This window comes from Amblyomma americanum, chromosome 7 (genome assembly GCF_052857255.1).
Source record: "Amblyomma americanum isolate KBUSLIRL-KWMA chromosome 7, ASM5285725v1, whole genome shotgun sequence".
Lineage (NCBI taxonomy): Eukaryota > Metazoa > Arthropoda > Arachnida > Ixodida > Ixodidae > Amblyomma > Amblyomma americanum.
In genome coordinates, this window is record NC_135503.1 from 8,188,116 (window position 1) to 8,207,120 (window position 19,005).

Sequence of the window (19,005 nt, forward strand, 5' to 3'; positions counted from 1 at the left end):
AGCTTCCGCGCAAGTACTGTTTCTCTGTCGCCTAGGTTCTGCCTACATGCCCGCATATGGGGTAACGGTCATTCTCTATTTAACATTCAAAGATTGCGGGAAGTCCTCATGCCACTCCTGACGCAGCGGTTAAGTGACACGCGACTGCCCCAGCGGGTGGCTGTTTCGAACACAGCCACCGATGAGGCTTCTGAGCCGCAGTTTGCTCTTCCCGAGCACCCTTTCGCGATCAGTCATTAATTTAACTGCCATGCTGGGCAGTTTGTTCGTTACGTGACCTAGGTGGCAGGTGGGCTACCCGCTTTTTCGCTCACGACGCACCGACGACGACGCCGGGTTTTCCGCACACCGTGGGTATGTGCCATTAAGCCTGAGGATATCGTCATCAACAACGGGAGCCGCACCGCTATCGCGTTAATACTTCATCAACTCGATTACCATCCAGGAATGCATGACGAAATCATCCTTCAGCCTCATCGCTGATGGAAGAGCGCTGATCACCACTATATAGTTGAAATTGCCATGCAGTACAAAAACCTTTCCTTGACAGTTTTTACTAATCTTGTTCCAGTTACAGAAAACAATCACTTCTTCTGACAATACCAGTTGTAAATGTAAAGGATTTCAGTGGTAAATCACAGTCCATGAAAAGTATCTGTACAGTTACAGAGAAGTATTTGATTACTACTATGTTATTTTTCAACCACATATGATTATAACAGCATAAATATACACGAACAAGAGTGAGCCGGTGTGGCTGGCTTGTTCTAGAAGGCTGTTGCAATATATACGTTTGTTATTTAACCAGAATTTACTTTTCGAAGCTTTGTTCCTCATTTTTTGCAGATTTTCTTGTGAGCACATCAGTAGCAAAATTGATGAGCACCTCTCTGTACCCGCCGTAGGGAAATAAATGTAACACCTTGCTCACCACCTTGAAGTTACGAAAAGCGTCGTGCTTCGCTGTTGTTAGCGCTGTGAGGGGACAAAGCCCAAGATCAGAAAACACAAGATATTCCTTTGTGCCGTCGTGGTGGAATGCGAAATGCGCAGCGAGAAAGAGGGGGCTAGCCAAATGCAGGCCGTCCAGGCCCCCATGTGCGCTCCGCAGCTTGAACATTGTCGCTCTAACTCGAGGGAATTTCGTGCTACACCAATGTCTGCAGCCGAGTTCAGGCTCTCGAAGTTCTACGACTGGCTTTAACCTGTTTCTGGAAAAAAAAAAGTAATATATTGCTAGTAATCGATTCTTGAAAGAAATAATTGGATTACCGAGAACGTTACACCTTGCAAAAGTAACCAATGCTTTACAAAATTCGAAGAAAATGTAATTGATTACAAGTAATAGTTTAGTTGCAACTCGTTGCATACAAGTCTGTTTTTTTTTCCCACGAGCATGGTAGCAAGGGTGCAATGGCAGCCACTCTGTGTTGGGTCCAATATACTAACGGACGTTTTCAGAATTGCTTATTTAATCTTTCAATATCAAGAACTTCCGTGGATTAACGTTTTATTCTGACGTATTGATTTTCATTTTCTTATTCACCCCGGTTCCCTCTGTAATGTATAAACACCGAGGAAAAAATTAGCAAAACAATAAATTCAAAACCAAAAACAAAAGCCCCTAATACGTGCCGGCAGCTGTGCTTAATTTCCTCAAGATGTACTAGATTTTCATTGCCCGGCTTTGTTGCCCAGCAGACACTATTCATTCCGCGCCAGTTATACAGCACACGTGCAGTTCGCATCTTAAATAATCATCGAGGAGCCTTCACAGAGCTTTCTTGTGATCTCCGCCGCGCGTGGTAGTCCCAAGGACAGCGACGGCCGTCTCAGGGAAATGGCAAAATCGTTTCGCAAACGCCCTGCTCAGGCGGTGGCGTGCTTTGTGCTCGTCGCGTTGACCGGCCTCGTGCAAAACGCGCTGGTGAACGTGAACGAGATTAAGGCTATGCTACTTGCTGTCAGGCTTGAAGATCTCAAGCCAACCTGCCAACCAGGTAAGCGCGACGATTCGGATGGCTTAAGCTTGCAATGCTCCTTCAACTGGTTCCAAGGAGGCTGTTCGGGTCGAAAAATTGCTCTTTGTCGAACCCGACCGCGGCGGCTGCGTTTTTATGGAGGAAAAACGCTAAGGCGCCCGTGTGCTGTGCGATGTCAGTGCACGTTAAAGATCCCCAGGTGGTCGAAATTATTCCGGAGCCCTACACTACGGCACCTCCTTCTTCCCTTCTTCTTTCACTCCCTCCCTTGTCCCTTCCCTTACGGCGCGGTTCAGGTGTCCAACGATATATGAGACAGATACTGCGCCATTTCCTTTCCCCAAAAAACCAATTTATTATTATTATTATTATTATTATTATTATTATTATTATTATTATTATTATTATTATTATTATTATTATTATTATTATTATTATTATTATTATTATTATTATTATTATTATTATTATTATTATGTGAGCTGTAATCGTTTTCATGCCCGACGCTTGTCCGGACACCACCACACTGAAACACCACGGCCATCACATCCTTCTTCCCGTCATTTGGCGCTTAGTAACGCGTCGAGCAGAAGGAATAATAATTGGTTTTTTGCGGAAAGAAAATGGCGCAGTATCTGTCTCATATATCGTTGGACATCTGAACCGCGCCGTAAGGGAAGGGATAAGGAAGGGAGTGAAAGAAGAAAGGAAGAAGGAGGTGCCGTAGTGGAGGGCTCCGGAATAATTTCGACCACCTGGGGATCTTTAACGTGCACTGACATATTACAGCACACGGGCGCCTTAGCGTTTTTCCTCCATAAAAACGCAGCCGCCACGGTCGGGTTCGAACCCGGGAACTCCGGATCAAGAGCAGAAGGAAGTTTTTCAAATTTTCTTTGAAGAGTTCCAGGTTATAAACGCGCTCACATACCCTCTCATTTGTGCTCACGTTAGCACAATTCTCCATATTAGTTTACTCCGTATATGGAGTAGTAAATGAAGTAAATTTCGTCTATTCCGTTCATCAGAATCAAAGGACTGCATCACCTGAGCACGGCCTTCGAGATATCTGACGTGGCGCAGCTTTTCAGCCGACTGTCAGTCATGGATGCCATGGCGACCTCAGAATAGTTGTCAAAGCATTTCCATGGCACACTGCCCGTACTGACCGAGTTTTAAGGCAGAAGGATGCTGATCCATTGAATTTTCCATTGAGTGCCGTGCACGAGTACGTAATGCATAGTTGTGCGCTATTTCCCAGGGACCAGTGAACGGAGACTGGCACACCTACTAACTGCTATGGACACACTCTTCTGAGACTAACATAGCCAAGCGATGTGAAAATGGCGTCTACAGGCCACGCTATGCAACCTAATTTTGATTTCTGAGGATGCACGGCCTTAAGTTAACACGGGCTCCACAATTTTTTTGTTTTTGAAATTGAAATTACTAGAAGCACTACACTCTAGCCGAGGCCTTCCAAACCTGCAGCGTTTGGAAATTAGTAAAGATGGGCTACAAAAAACTTTTCTTGAAGGCTATACTAATTGCACAGATCTTGTGCATTTACAAGGCACTTATTTAAAGCTCTGACTGAACTTAGTTGGTGCATGGTGAGGTAGGGCAACATATCAGCTGGCATAAACACAAACAAGGGCTAGAAAGGACAGATGATACCTTGTGTTGATCACGACGCTTCAGCGATGCAAGATGCTTAGCCTGAACTTTAGCCATCGCCTTAGCCTTAGACAGAGTCTGAGCTTATTCTGAGCTTAGCCTCATCCTTAGCCTTAGCCAGAGCCTGTGGACCTGAGTAAATTACATGGAGTAGTATAGTTCCGGTGACTGACCTGACAGGGGTTCATTCATGGGAAAGGCGGTTTAGACAGCGGTGCAAGTATCACTAACTTATTCGGCTGAGTGTAAAAAAAAAGTTCAATACAGCTTCGAATTCAGAAGAACCTTACCTAATTTGTTTGTTTGGACACTGTGAAGGGGTCCTCAAGGCTCCTTCGCCATATCTGCATAATAGATTTTGGCAGAGCAACTGGCGGCAAATCTCTTTTCTTTCCCCATATCCCAAAATGAAAAATACCAAACTTTACAAAAGCGTCTAATAGGCATGACAACAAAGCGACAGGCATTGAAATGACAATAGAACAGTAGCGTCATGTGCTGAAGTTGGCGCCAATACGATACATGCAGGATCTTTGCACTTTTCGCTCTGATCTGCGTTTTTTTTTATGACGTACTGGCACGCATAACTGCTGTCCGGCAGGCTTCGAGAAGTGTGCCTGGCACCTGAAGACAATCGAACCCATGCTGGAGTCCCTGCAGAACAACTGGTCCAACTTCACTGTAAGTTTTCACTCCTTGAAGTTCCAGTGCATGCATCTATGTTCAGTGCGTGAGAGCATAAAGTGCCGCTAATTAGTGGGGGTGGGCTAAGCCGCAGGGCGGGCTTTCGAGCCGCTTAGTTCTTTGCTCACGAACCCCTTTTAGTTCGAAACCCCCGAATGTGTGAGGGTAACAGACTTCCTTCCCCTGCGGATACTTCAATTTCCGGTGTCCTCTCATTTTCCAACCCCAACAAGGCACTCTTTCGACATGGCTTTTGCCCTAGTATGTACCTGCACTTTCTCTTTCCCCCTTTCACTCCTTCCGTCAGTGCGCGGGACTCCGGCAGTCGCAACGCCACATTACAGTCATCTTCATAGATTCCCCTGCTGTATCCCGAAACCCTGTCCTGCGAGATCTTCATCTAACTACGCCGCAAGGCAGATGTGCTTGGGCAATCTGAATGTGCGTCTGTGGTGGTTTATATGTTGCGAACAAAGGATCATATCATCGGACTGTACATTCCTCCTTTTCCTGCCTCAGAGTATCGAATGCGTAAGCAGAGCGCTCAGCAATGGGTTCCCCAGCAACTCTTGGGACTGCTGGAAAAATGGAGAGTTTGGACAGGTGAGTGGTATATCTCCTAGCGATATCGTTTACAAGACTCAGTCACTTAGGTTCGTTTCTGTTGTGTGTTGGTCGGGCTCCCGCTGTCAGCCTGGCTGGAGCCCATGTAATCACGACTGCACGCACAGCCGTTTAGTGCTGTTGGTTTCATGCAAAAGAAAAAAAAATGTCAATAAGAGCCTTAAGGCCTATTGTGCGCGTAAGCAAATTAAGTTACAAAAACGTTCCAGAAGACCATGACATATGTTGCGAGTTTCAGCGCTGTCGTAAGTTCGCTTCGGTCCACCCGTCCTTCCTGGCACAGTAATAAGCGGGTGTGTGACGTCATACGCCTAGTCGTTACAGTGCCACCGTGAGATGGACCGACGAGCCAAGGCTGATGGGGGATCTTAAAGAGACTGCTGTCACAGCACTAGGTCAGGAGATTGCATGTCGATGGACGAAGGTAAAAAGCCAATCCCCACCTCCTCTGCATGCGGACCTGTGCAGACGCCGAATTTCGTGAAACCAAGCACCTCTTTCTTCCTTTCTTCTCTTAGTCCCTCCTTTATTGCTTCTCTTACGGCGCGGTTCAGGTGTCCGCCGATATGTGAGACAGATACTGCGCCAATTCCTTTCCCCAAAAACCAATTTTCTACTAAAATTTCTTGTATAGCAAGCTCTGTACAACTTTAAACAAAAAGCATGGAGTCACAGTACGCAAAGAGATGCCACAGTGTAAAACACAAGTTCGCAAGTACAAGGAAGCGGTAACACTCTCCTTGTCGCACGCTTGAGAGAGAGGGGGGGGGGGGGGGATGCGCAGCGGATCACACGATGTGACTTTACGAATAGGATTCTGGTGGGCGAGGATTCTGCTGGAGGAGCTGGGCAGGGGTGGGTGCAGGCCTCCTTGATTGCTGAGGTGTGTAAGAAGGTGGTAGTTGAGCTTTTCGAGGTTGAAGGTGCGTGGAGGGTGCTTCTGTAGCATGTAGGCTACGCGCACACACAGACACTAGCTTTTTCGCCGAAAGAGGAATGTACTGCTAGCGCTGTAAAGAGGACATAGTAATGCGCTACACAACAGGGACGAAAGAAGAGAGAAGAAGACATGTTCTCTCTATCGAAACGCACTTTGCTGGGCGACCCAGGTCGGAGTCGCTGTCTGAAGTCGGCGAGTTGAGGCTGCAGCTTCGTGCGGTGGGGTTGTTACCAAACCCGTGGGCGATGTGGGCAATGGGCCAGGGTGTTGGAAGTAGAGCAGCAGCAGGAGTGACCCAGCTTTCCCAGGAATAAGGCATGTAGTGGGGCAGAATTTTGCGATGACAGCCGCGCGTGAGCAGGTCCTGTGCGTTTGTTAGGCAGACGCCGCATAGCTGACAGTGTTGGTGGTGGTCAGGGCTGCTGAGTATGTGTCCACAAGGTAGAAAATTATGCTGTTGTTGTCTTATGTGAAGAGAATTGAGGTGAGCGTGGTGGTGGTATACCGGTGGCATTTATCGATTAATGATCGACTGAATGGTCATACCGTGCTCCTATCTTTCAGGCATGTAATGGTTGCACTACTAACTTTAGATTGATCAACATTTCAACATTACGAAGTAAATTCACAAAGACACCCAATTACATTATGTTCCGACAATTCGGTAGCATTAGAAGTTGTCGATGCCTTTTGCGACTTCAGCTCTAATAACGTCACTTCCGTCCAGCCAATGGGCGAATTTTATTACCGAAGACGCTTTATTTTGTTTAGGGGATGAGGCTTGTAATGCTCTCGCATTAAAAAAATACAGAATTACTGTACGCTTTTACCATTTTCAATGACTGCTGACCTACTTCGTATCCTTTATATCGGAGTTCTCTGTACCTGCATTTCTTTCCTCATATTTTCACGTCCATTTTCTCACCACGGGATTCAAATGTCCGCCTGCAGCGACTCCTATACAGTGACCTTCACCGTGCCTTTCCTTTCTTGACAACGTCCTCCCCCGTAAAGCAGGCATCGCCTATAGGGGAAATTCAAACGCAGACGCAACAGGCCGCACCATCGCACCTCTTCAACCAGAAAGAATGCATTGCATCCGCTACTTCTCAGCGTCAGATCCTTTGTCGGAGATCTGTTCTTCTCAGGTTTCTATCATCTTTAAGAAATGGGCAGACTTGTGGACAGCTGCATTTTGTGCTGATCCACTGCCTGTATTTCAAACATTCCGCGTTTTCCACTGTATGCCTTGTAAGGAGCACAGACCTCGTCAAGTCACCTTTGGCTTTTTGTCCGTGCCCCTAAGCATCTCAGGATGTTTGAATAAACTGATTTGATTTTATTTGATTTGACCGACTGGCATATACATCACATCGCGAAGTTCGCAACCACTCGAACACAGGCAGGTACATGGGAAATATCGCAGCATCTCCACGTTTGAGCGCAGTTCAGACACTCGGCTTTCACCTTGCTTGCTGTCACGCTGGTCGGCTTAGTTATCACCGATAGCGTCCCAAAAGCACGTGAAAGTGACTGCTGCTCGGTCTTGCGGCGACGTCGGGATGGAAGATGTGACCTCAACATTGATTGGTATTATTTTTAGCATGGATATCAATTCGAAAATGCTCATTTGTGCAAGTATGCCCTCTGACTACTAGGCTGCAAGCTGACGTATACACACGTTCTCGCTTTATCCCCTCCGTACAGACAATGATCTGCATGCTCAGCTCAGGTGTCAAGGTGAGTGCGCTCGAAAGAACCTTGGAGATCGTTCACGTTTGTTTCCCTATGACATCTTTCTACTGTAGCGATTGCCTTGTAATTCGCCTGCTAATTATTCTGCAGAAGTTCCTCGGACAACACGAGAATGACGTAAAGACTGTTGTCGTGAGTTTGTTTTCTGCATTTTCTTTTTCATTTTCAATGAACATTATTTTGTACCAAAGGCTTCTCGAAAAGAAATTCAGCCTCCTTAAACAGAAAAGTGTGTGTCCTGTGCCAGTACTGATGGTCTCTAAAGCACTGTTCAGAGCACGATATCTTGCAGATGTTAAAGGCAACTCAGCCTTACCTCCGTCTGGCCTCCGCGCTCTCCTGGACCCCTCTCACTCACTCCCAACAGCCTACCCATCTACCCTCTCTGCGCCGCCTTATGTTAGCCGTTGCCCGTTGCTATATTTTGGATCCCTCAGATCCAAAGCATGAGGCAGGGAAGAACGTAGTTTGAAGGGGTGTCTTTTTTCCACCAGACATCCGCCAACGCGCGATCTGCTGTTCTGAGCATGCGCGAATATACGGCAATACTTTTGAGAACGGGTAAGACAACAATTAACCCCCCCTCTCCTCCCCCCCCCCCCTTCCCGTTGCTCATGTGGCGAAATGGCTTAGTACTGCGTTTTCGAATGCGTAGCGCAGTGGTTCAAATTTAGACTTCTTCTTTTTTCTTTTTACCAAGAATTCGTACCAAGAAAATTATTTATCGTTTACACCTGTGGATAAGTTCCCTTTTAGGTAGCATTCTGGGGTGCTTTTGAGTCGAAATCGCCGTTTAAACCAATCTCATTAAATACATTTTTCAAGTCTTTTTTTCTGTCTGCCTTGCGCACAAACCAATTAATCATCTGCGGATGTGCGTTACCTTATAGGTTGCATTTTTACACATTTTGAATAAAGATTTCTCGTTTAAAAAACTGTCACACCAGTCGGAAGGCGAAACCAGAAATTTCTGCACTGAACCGTTGCCCATAAGCAGAACGTAAGATCGCATGGCGGCGAATGTCAGGTTTTATTTTTTTTTTCTTGTTAGCGATCGTCCTAGCGGACGTAAACACCCAGTCTCAAATTTCCGTAAATACGTAGTAACTGCTCGAATCACTACACAGAAATGCGAAAGAATCAAAAACCAGTATTTGGAGCTGAATATTTTGCATTGTACTTCTACCCACTGAGCGAATATTTTTTTTAATGTCTTCTCTGTGTTTGCAAAACGAAAAAAATTAAATTTATGGAAGACATGAAGAATCCAGAATATGTAAATATGAGTTCAAATACTCAGTATGTTGTATTCAAAGCCGGAGAGTGTGAGATGAAAACACTGCGTGGTTAAGAAAGCCGCCGAAGACTCGGGGACTTACGAGTGAGGGATACCGGGGCGCGTGCTGCGGGACAACTGCGTAGCTCGGGGCTGTTGATTCACAATGCCTTGTAGCGGACCCTTGCGCCAGGAAAGATCAGGGCGCCACGGTCCCAGAGCCTCGGTCTTCCCAGTCGAATCAGCATAGCGGCATGAAAGCTGCTTAAATTGGAGCGTGTGCAAAAAGCCTGACGATGTCAAGTCCGAACGGACCATGCTTGAACCTTTGGGGCTTATTAATGAGCAGCCATCCAGTACAACACCGTAAACTAACACTGCAAAAATAAAGAACGAGTTTCGCGGTTATTCACTTCCAATGATACTTATGGCCTTCCTAGCGAAGTCTCAGGTCAGGATGGCGTGACTAAATGGGCGTGGTCGTTACCGACAACGGTTGAACAACTGGTAGCTGACGAAGAAAGCCCTCTATGAAAATTTTATAATAGAAGGTTACCGAAAGCGATAAATCCTACTAGCAAACTAAAAAATCAAGAGCAGCTTCCTACCATGGCGGCAGCAACAGAGTGCAGAAGAGTAATGTCTTATATAAAAAAAAAGCGGAAAAGAACAACCCACCATGCAAACGTCCGAACAATAACGACAAAAAGGGACAAGCTGATGTCGCCAGTTTGCTACAAGAACTTGTTTTATTATCGCAAGTGAATGATGTACATCTTCTGCACGCCCTGTAGGCGTTGAATGTTCGGTTTTTGCTCGTACAGTGAGTGCTCTGGGCGTGCTTCCGAGGTGCACTGAAACGGCAAACGTGCTATTTATTCACCACTTAAGAGATTAGCCTCGACGTGGAGGTTTCCTGAAGTTTACGGCAGAAAAAAAAAAGAAAAGGCTTGGTGACTTCATTCTTTCATGTTAGCAGATACGTACGCGCCAATCAAACCCGCGTGCCACGTGATGTCAGCAAAGGCTCAGAATCACTTACATTAGTTGGCGCTGTATCCAATCGGAGAGCACAGAGGGGGGAAGAGCGAGAGGGCGAATCGCGCGGCTACAGCTCCAACACAGTACGAGCATGTGTGCGCTATTTCTCAGGAGTTTCCAGCAGAAGGATTCTCCTTTTGGACCGTGCCGTGTGCATCGCCACCATTCAAACCCTCTTGGAGGTGGGGCAGTTTCGTCCTCACTTATTCACTAGTTCGAACATCCACGGTTGCTTCAAGAACACCGGCCGTTAAACTTGTTAGAAACAATGCCCTTGGGCCCTTTAATTTTGACAACGCGTGACAATGACAGAGTGAGACACGGAAAAAGTGTTCCCGATCAGTGTCGAGTTAATCGCCGGCGGGGACGTAAAACAATCCGGGCTTGGGATGACTCAGCGACATGAGCTCGGCGCGCTTGGTTTAACCCCTTCCACCGTAGCGCCTTCGGCGCAATCTAATGTGGAGTAAACGTGGTTTCAACCAATCAGTCTTAGTTTAACCAGAGCTAGCAGCCAGTCGACGAAGATGGCTAAGCAGGTTGACGGTATACGACATCCTTCAGCCAAGGGACTTTATGGATATACACCAAAAGTGCATTTTATGTATGCGGTCACTGACCCCGGATATGTGAATATTATTTTTTTAAGGGAGTCTGACTGTGTTCTACGTTTCAGAAATGCTTCCTCGACAACGCTCCGGTAGGCGACAAAAAACTGCAACACGTGGTCTAGCAGCAATAAACGTATTGTGCGTTTTCTTCTGTACAGAATTCTCTTGCCGGCACTTGTATATCTGAGCGCTTAAAGCAATTAAACAGCACTGTTATCCGACTTTCTACGTGTTGTACACAACGATATATCAGCCCGAGGGTCCTGTGACCGTCGGCCGTCGAAGCCAACCGAATTCTAAGGTGCGCCGAAGAATCCAGCTGATCGTACTCATCACACAGTTCTTAAAAAATGTAATGGCAGCTATGCCTTTGGATGGAGACTGAGAACAAGGCCATCTAATTTTTTTGATTAGCATAAATAAATTACACGGCCCTTTCTGGCTATCCAGGATGTTTCTGGCTATGCTGGTGGACCAAACAACGCGTACATTGCTGTGGAAATTTTATTTAAAGATGAACATTTCACCACGCCCCACCATTTAAACTCGTGACGTCGATGCTAAAATGGACTCCTTGATCAGCATTTAATGACAGATGATGGTGTAGCCTGAACTCAGAGATCCGTGACAAACTCTCTTCACGGAGCTTATTCAGCTTGCGAAAACGGCAAGTGGTGGCGACATCTGCATTTAATTTTTTCTTTTTTACCTTTTATAGTTTGCAAAAGCTCCGTTCTAAGTGAAGCTTGTGCCTTTGTTATTGCAATGCGATAACCGATAGATAGAGGCCAACTTCAAATCGTGCTCTGTGTCTCTTGATTTACAGCATCGGCGTTTTTTCTCGGCTCCACTTTTTGCGGATCTAAATCTGCGCGCAGTTTCCTGCACCACACAACCAACCATTTCAGTTCGAAACAAATATTGTTCGGCCTAATTCACACATTCAGGCCTCATGAAAGCCAATTCGATAGTTCTCGCCAGCAAAAAAAAAAAAAAGGTTAATTTTTTACAGCCACATACAAATTTCTTCCAAACTGTCAAAACAGTTGGAAATTACAATGTTGAAAGCAAAGAATTTGCGAAATCAACACCATAGGCTTCACGGAATCACTATGCGATTTGAAAATTCACATGACACAAGAAAGCCAGAATAAAAGATACAATTTAGTACTGCTGGCAAAAATCACTAATGGTGGAAGCATCCAACCAAGGTCAGTGTTTTGTGAAATATATATATTTTTTTGCCCCGTTTGCAAGTTGGCACAAAGCAACATACGATTTGCAACCCAACAAATAGCGATAGAGCAATGGTTGACAAAAAGACGCTAGTTCGCACCATAAATGTGTGTGTGTGTGTGTGCATGCGTGCGTGTGCGCGTGTGTGCGTGTGTGCGTGTTTGTATGAGTGTGGGGAGGGGGGGGGGGGGGGGTCAGTTAAAAGTACAATCTGGTAAATATAATAAACTCTTACACATCCTCAACCAAAAAACTAATATAAAACTCGACGTTTCGGCTGACGTTTCCAATAAGTTTCTTGGTTGGAGATGTGTAAGAGCTTATTATGTCACCAAACCTAACCAGACCGGCAAATCTGTCAAAACGTTTAGTATTCAATCTGGTAAATACCGTTCGATGCAAGCGGCGTATCAGTGCTATGCTTTTTGGTTTCGATGGTGTGCTGGCTTCTGTCATGCATACAGACAGACACGGAAGTTTGTGAGGGCGGCATGGGTGCTACTTCTTCCGCTTCTTCATGGCCTCCTCGACTTTGTCGTAAAACTTGCGGATGGAATCGATCTCGTCGATGACCGTGTTCGTGATCATGTCGATGAAGCTAAGCACGATGACCACGACCAAGCAGCCGCCGCCCAGCATCATCACGTTCTCCTTGATGTACCGGTTGGCCGCGTCCGTGCAGCCCTCCATGTGCACGCGGTACCAGGCGTCGTGGTCGCTCAGGTTGAGCACGTCGCGGCCGCAGTACAGGCTGGCGGTCAGGTCGGCGCCCGGCGGCTTCTCCGCCTCGCTCTTGTTCGTCTTGCAGCACGAGTAGGGCACCGAGCAGCGCTCGTAGCTCGGGTTCAGGTGCGTGCAGTTGAAGTACCTGCGGCGCAGGAGCGCGCTCACTTCCTCGCTCAGCCACGGTGCGTCTCGCAGCGATCTGGTCAACGGCGAGACATGGTTAAGGACGCGGAGTGCAGTGGTGGCCATCTTTACCGTGAACACGGATCAGCGTGCATTTCGCATGCACCATGTTTCCGTGAATCGCTGCAACCTATGCTCATTGTAAAAGTTTTTCTTTCTCTCACTCCCGCGTCACCTGCGGTAGTGTGGCATCATCTCGTATGCGTATGTTCTCTTGAACTTCACTTGAACATCGGTAATAGTATCGCTATAAGCGCAGAAAAGAACGCGCTTGCGTGTTCACGGTGACAGCGACCGTGCACTGTACTGTCCGAATCAAATGTGATCCCTGTAGACTTAAGCTACACCGACTGAATTGCTAGCTACCACCGTTTATATAACCGAGAAAGTGAACAAATACTTCAGCATATCCGGCCGCTTGGTTCCTGTATTCTTCAGCGTCAGTCTAGTTGGAAAGCAATGGACCCTCTCGCAAGGAAAGGCTAATTCCACCGATGCGCAGTCGATCACCTCCACACTTATTCTGTTTGTACGTAACAGCCACGAAGCAACCCGGGCCGACAAAGCAAAGCACAGACATCATCTTCATGCCCGTCACCTTAATGGAATCCACTGCCTCCATCTAGCAGTACATTACTCTTGCCCACACTTGCCGTCCTCGCCATGGCTGTGCGTGGCCTGAAATGCAGCCACAGCACAGCGGCAGCGCGCGCATCTTCTTTCGCTTTATGTTAAGGTCAAGTGGCAATGCGTCCGGATCCCAACCAGCAGTTCTGCGGCTGGATTGCCCGCTCAGAGGCAGTTGCGTTTTCTGCGTATCTCTATCGGGATTACACCGGGCAACGGACACCCGTCTGAAGTACGCCAGTGATAGGCGCCCTAGATAAACGCAAAAAAAAAGCAAAGCGGAATAGCGGAGGCTGCGTACATGTTGAGCTCCCAGTCCCTGAAGCTGCGTTCCGTCACGCCACAGCATTTCAGCTTGCGCTGAACCGCGTCTATAAGTCTCTCCGATTCCGTGGTGTCGCGGTAGTGGACAATCAGCGACGTGGTGATCGTCTTCTCTATCACCTTCTTGATTCCTCCTGCGAAGAATGTACAGACACACGGAAATCAACTCTCAATGGGCGGCTAGATCACTCACCCGGAGCCCCTTAAACGCCTTCCCCTAAAATTAAATTGCGTACCTTTTTGAGAATTTCACAATATTCAAGGATACAAATCTGTACAGGCTGTAGGTAAAGAATGCCAAGTGTTTTTTTTTAAAGCATTAGCATTTAAAATAGTGACGTAATCGACGATTGAATTTCGCGCTTCTCCTCAAAGCACCAGAGAAGTGCGAGAAAGTTTGGTGTGACGTCATGTAAGGTATAATTTCAAATTACCGCTGTTTTCAACCATGCCCTGCCGCGCCTCGCTGGACGGTGCCAAACAACGCTCGGCGGGATTTGCCTTCGGTGGCGTTGGGTTTTTTTCCTTCAAGGCAGGTGTTTATGCGTTGGTAATGTAAACCAATACCTTCGCTGATGTCATCATGCGCCCGCCACTTGGCGTTGGGCGCTGCGGAGAAGCTTGAAGGGCGTCGTGATTTTGAATCGGCTCAGTGGTTAACGCGATCGTCTACTCAACCGGAGTACCCAGGCTCGAACCCGGCCGCGGCAGCCGCGTTTCGATGAAAGCGAAACGCAAAAGGCGCCCGTGTGCTGTGCGATGTTAAAGATCCCAAATTGGTCGAAATTAAACCGGGGACCTCAACTACGGCACCTCTTTCTTCCTTTCTTCTCTCAATCCCTCCTTTATCCCTTCCCTTACGGCGCAGTTCGATCCTCTCCCTTTCATCTCCGCGAGCTGCAGCTCGGGTGCTTAAGGTATCAGATAGCAACTGCCGCGGCCGGCAAGATTCTTTTCCTTAACTTTTTTTTTCCTTTTTAATAAACCACTACTACTACTACTACTACAATGGAGTGCTTCGGGTGTCCACCGAGATATGTGAGACAGTTAGTGCATCATTAATTTCCTCAAAAACCAATTTTGAATTTATGATGTCATCATTTCGAATGCTTGTCCAAAAGGACTTCGCATGCTTTACCTGCAATTTCACACATTCGACCCTTTTCATCTCGTTGATTTGGTAAACCTGTGCAGTTGCCCTTTAGCGGTCGCGACGCTTATACATTGTAAGGCCGCTACACTCTAAACAGAAAGGTGTGAGAACGGAGTAAGCTGCCCTCTACAGCATTCCCGTTTACGAAAGGAAGTGCTAACTCCCTTTTAATCCCACAGAGCTTACTCCCTTTTAACTTTCTCATAGGCATATCTGTGTTAAAAGTGCATAGTTAGCGCTAGGCGCTTGCGGCGCACCCGCCGGAGAAAAAAAGAAAGGTTTTTCGTCAGGCTTCGAGCAGCGAAGTAGACAACCCCGACTCATGGGAAGACGTGAGTTCAGCTTTGGTAGCTGTGCGTGGAGCGTCTGTTACTTTTGTGTGTATCTTATTCTGTGTTTTTGTTGAACTGTTATTATAAAGTTCAATTCCTTCATTCTCAGTGGGTCTTCCGTCCATCGTCTGCAAGACTGTCTGCTACGCGTCCTGCGCCAAGCCAACGTGCAGCTCGAAGTAGCGAGGTGAAGAAAAAGAACCTGATCTTTGCTGACATCTTCGGGCCATGGCCGTTTGCTCGAGCATAAGACGAAGAGTAAGCTGGTGGCATCTGCTTTTGCGAGGATAGGTGGTGGTGATAGTTGATAATAAACAAAAGCGCAAAAAAGCAGTCCAACTATTTGAGCACACCACTGTCCTATGGACCGGTGTTTGCCAGTGTTCGCCACGCGCCTAATATTTTCTTCCCTTCTTTCACTTTTCTTTCCTTCCGTCCTTCCGTTCCCCTTCTGCAGCTCCCACCTGCATGCGGATGTCACATCGGCCCCATTACCCCTTTAGACTGGTTAGAGCGACCTTCAGGCCCAGCTGAGTCATCTCGACTGCACTGGGTAGGTTGCACGGCCCGATCCGCTTGGCAGGGTACATGTAAAGCCTTGTTTACATGAATCCGACAGGGCCGGGTCGAGTCAGGAGCCCCACGCGACAGCGTTTATATGAACCCGTTTTCTGTCGGGCAGAGATCGCCGCTACCCCTAGCATCGAGCAAGCAAATCATGCGCGGATGCAGGAGGAGGAGGAGGAGGAGGAGGAGGAGGAGGAGGAACGCCCAGGCTTGCATAGCGCACCCAGACCAGAAAGGAGGCAGGAGAGGAGCGCTAAGCCGACGCGGTATGCTTCTTCAAACCGAGCCGGGCTGAGTCAACCCTCCCCCTGCAGTCGGGCTGGCCCATATCGACTCGACGGTCACTTAGCTCGACCCTCTAGCGTATACATGAGCACGACAACCGGTTATCATCCCGACAGCCTACTCGACCCGACTTTTGTCGGGCTCACGTAAACGCCCAGAAAATGCATGCTGCCGAGTGGAAAGTCGGGTTAGCGGAAGCGGAGAAGAGAAATGGAAACCAGTCTTGTAATGGCACCGTCGTGTCTCCTTGCGCACGTCTTCGCACTCCTGCGGACTTGAATCGCTAAGACTTAGCTGGTGTAAACGCGCAGTCGTCGGCTTGGGGTGACCTCTATAGCCTGACGCCTGACAGCTGTCGGGTTCATGCAAACAAGAAAGACTACGTAAACAATATCGTCAGACATGAGTGGATAAACTGCCAAATAATCCTAAGCCTCGTGGACACGGAGATGAAGGGAGGACACGGAGGCGAGCGCATCGTAAAAACGCCTCGCTGCCGTGAGGCTGGCGGCATGGGAGTCCGAAGCGCCTCTCAAGCATACCGATGGGTCGCTCACCAGGCACGTAGAAGATGACGACGCCGAAGACGAGGTGGGCCGCGATCATGGCGGTGAGTGCGAGCGAGTACAGCTGCAGCAGGCAGCGGTTCTCGCGCAGTGCGCCCACGCAGCCGCAGAAGGAGACGACGAAAAGCGAGACGCCCGCGATGCTTACGACGACCTCGACGCGAAAGATGAGGGACGTGGACGAGTCGAGGTCGCTCAGCACGTCCGTTCCTTCGTCAGCCTCCAGGCTGTTCACGTAGAGCACCCCGCCCACTGCCATCAGCAGGATGCCCAAGAACCACAGCGCCAGGTTGAGCAGCAGCAGCGGATAGCGCACCTGCGGAGTCACCACCGAAAAAGTAGGCACGCCGATTGCGATAGACAAAAGATGCAACATACCGCGTGAGCCGCAATGAGGCTCGAGTTGCCAGCCGATCCTTAGATGAGGATCTGTACCCTTGATGAGAAGCTGGTGCGAGAACGACCGAATGATTCTGCTTGGCCCTAATCCAATGCTTGGCGTCTTACGGCAGCCATCCACTCAGCGATATTTCGAACAGATAAGCGCTCCTTAAAATGACTAAACTTGGCATCAAGTGACCAGATTTGCAATTCTGCGATGACGCGTATAGCACTTACGTCATCCACGCCTATCCACGCGTCCGGAACTGATAGAAAAGATTTGGATCTTGGAGCCATGCCGCGAGTTGTGAATGGACGACGGTTCTTACGTGGCCCCTGCACGTCCTTACCATTGGATTGACGTCGAGCAGGGATGCCTCCTCGTCCGGCTTGCGTCCCCCTTTGACGGGGGGCTTCTTGGGCTTGACGCTGCCCCCTTCCTTCTTGACCTTCTTCTTGGGCGGCGAAGCCCGCGGAGAAGAGGGGGCTTTCCTCTTGACCGACTGCACAGGGCCGGAGTGCATGATTGACGAGGCGCTGTAGGCGGGCGTCTTCGGCTTGCGCACCGGGGGCGAATCATCATCGACGATCACTACGGGCGGCATTCTCCTCGGCTTCGGCGAGCTCCGCTGCGGCGGGGTAAGCAAGGCGGCGGCCGGCTCGGCTCTGCTCTTCTCGGCTCGTGCTTGGCGCGCGTCCACGAGGTGGCCACGGCACGACTGGACCGGATTTGGGGAATGGGCCGATTTTGTAGGGCCGGAGCATGACGTTGATTTGTCCCAGGTGATGGTGGTGGCGATTTTCAGCGGCTTCCAGCTTTCGCTGTAGCTTTCAAAGTTTGTCTCCTTGCCAATAAGTTTAGGTGCTGGATTTATTTTCTGGAAGCAACCAGATGCTTTTCCCTGCGCATGTTTTTGGCGGTCAACTACGTTCTCGCCCGCTTCACCTACTCTATTTCTCAGAATATGTATATATTAGTCATTTAGTTGACGAGTACAGACTGATATGCAGAAGGAGGTCCCATAGTTGGCGACTGAAAGGAGGCCTCGTGTTTCTTAAGGAATTATGTGACCTCATGCTTCGACACGCGACCAAATGCAACCGCGTCACCTGTGGCATCGAAGAAGCAGTGCACAGAGAGGCATGTCCATCCCTCTAGAACTGCGATCAAACACTTTTATCAACCTAGTCAAATTCAGCTATATGTTCCGAAATTCGTACGATCCGCATTGCGCCTTCTGCGGCGAAGTAGCTGACCAATACCGCATGGTGCGGGCATGCCAGAACAATCCAGATACTGAGAGAATTAATGACGAAATTCAACTGAGTACTGGGAGACGGCGCTGCCCAGCCCGCAACCGGAAGACAAGCTTTGCCTGGTGAACCGAGCAAGAGCGGCGGCACAAGTCAATGGGCTCCTGGAATGAGGGCCCACCCAGTTAACCTCGATGTAGTATGTCCATCAAATGTTTCACACACACGCACACACACACACATACACCACAATCCCGATCGCCTATTGGCTAATGGGAGCGCCTGCTCTGTGCAGTTATGTTTAGTCAACCCACCTTCTTTAGCTTGTTTCCTCTGTCGTGTTCGGGGCTCACCTTATGTTTTATCCAGACTTGCACATCGTCTCGCCGCTTTACAGGCAGCAGCATTCACTATCGTGCACAAAGCCTGTTTCAGTACCATTTCAAATGTCCGCGCCGAGGCTCGAAATGGAAAGCGATTCTCTTGGAGTTTTAAGTACGCAGCTTTCTTTCGATATCCTCTGGATAGTTAAGAAGCACAAGACTGCTTGCATATCAGCAGCACTCGGGCATCGGGACACTCAAAATAGGACAAGCGTGCAGCTCGGAAGCTTTTACTAAAAATATTGCATACAGTTAGCGGTCATGAAGTCTGCCCGTCATTTTCTGCGTTTAGGGCAGTTGAGGGGAAATGTACAACCAGAATGTGTTGTTTTCATTGGTTGAAACTTAAGCTATATGGAATGCAGTAGAGCTGTTTAATGATGCCATTTGTGTGAAAC

At 48.3% G+C, this 19,005-nt stretch overlaps 2 protein-coding genes and 1 long non-coding RNA gene across 3 annotated transcripts; 2 read left to right on the forward strand and 1 right to left on the reverse strand.

Annotated features, from left to right (window-relative positions):
• The first annotated feature begins 1,722 nt into the window (after positions 1–1,722).
• Positions 1,723–7,729, forward strand: LOC144096932 (uncharacterized). The gene is made up of 5 exons (XM_077629742.1): positions 1,723–2,000; positions 4,261–4,340; positions 4,863–4,946; positions 7,615–7,651; positions 7,716–7,729. The coding sequence occupies exons 1-5, from the start codon at positions 1,841–1,843 to the stop codon at positions 7,727–7,729; spliced, it is 375 nt and encodes a 124-aa protein (XP_077485868.1). The 5' UTR covers positions 1,723–1,840.
• A 21-nt stretch (positions 7,730–7,750) lies between these two features.
• Positions 7,751–10,818, forward strand: LOC144096926 (uncharacterized). Its single transcript, XR_013306871.1, has 2 exons — positions 7,751–7,794; positions 10,656–10,818. It is a non-coding gene; the product is annotated as an uncharacterized LOC144096926 (long non-coding RNA).
• Positions 10,819–12,073: 1,255 nt separating this feature from the next.
• LOC144096927 (tetraspanin-33-like) lies at positions 12,074–17,649 on the reverse strand. Its single transcript, XM_077629738.1, has 4 exons — positions 17,321–17,649; positions 16,581–16,905; positions 13,664–13,820; positions 12,074–12,694 (listed from the first exon to the last, which is right to left on the reverse strand). The coding sequence occupies exons 1-4, from the start codon at positions 17,573–17,575 to the stop codon at positions 12,325–12,327; spliced, it is 1,107 nt and encodes a 368-aa protein (XP_077485864.1). The 5' UTR covers positions 17,576–17,649; the 3' UTR covers positions 12,074–12,324.
• Positions 17,650–19,005: the final 1,356 nt, after the last annotated feature.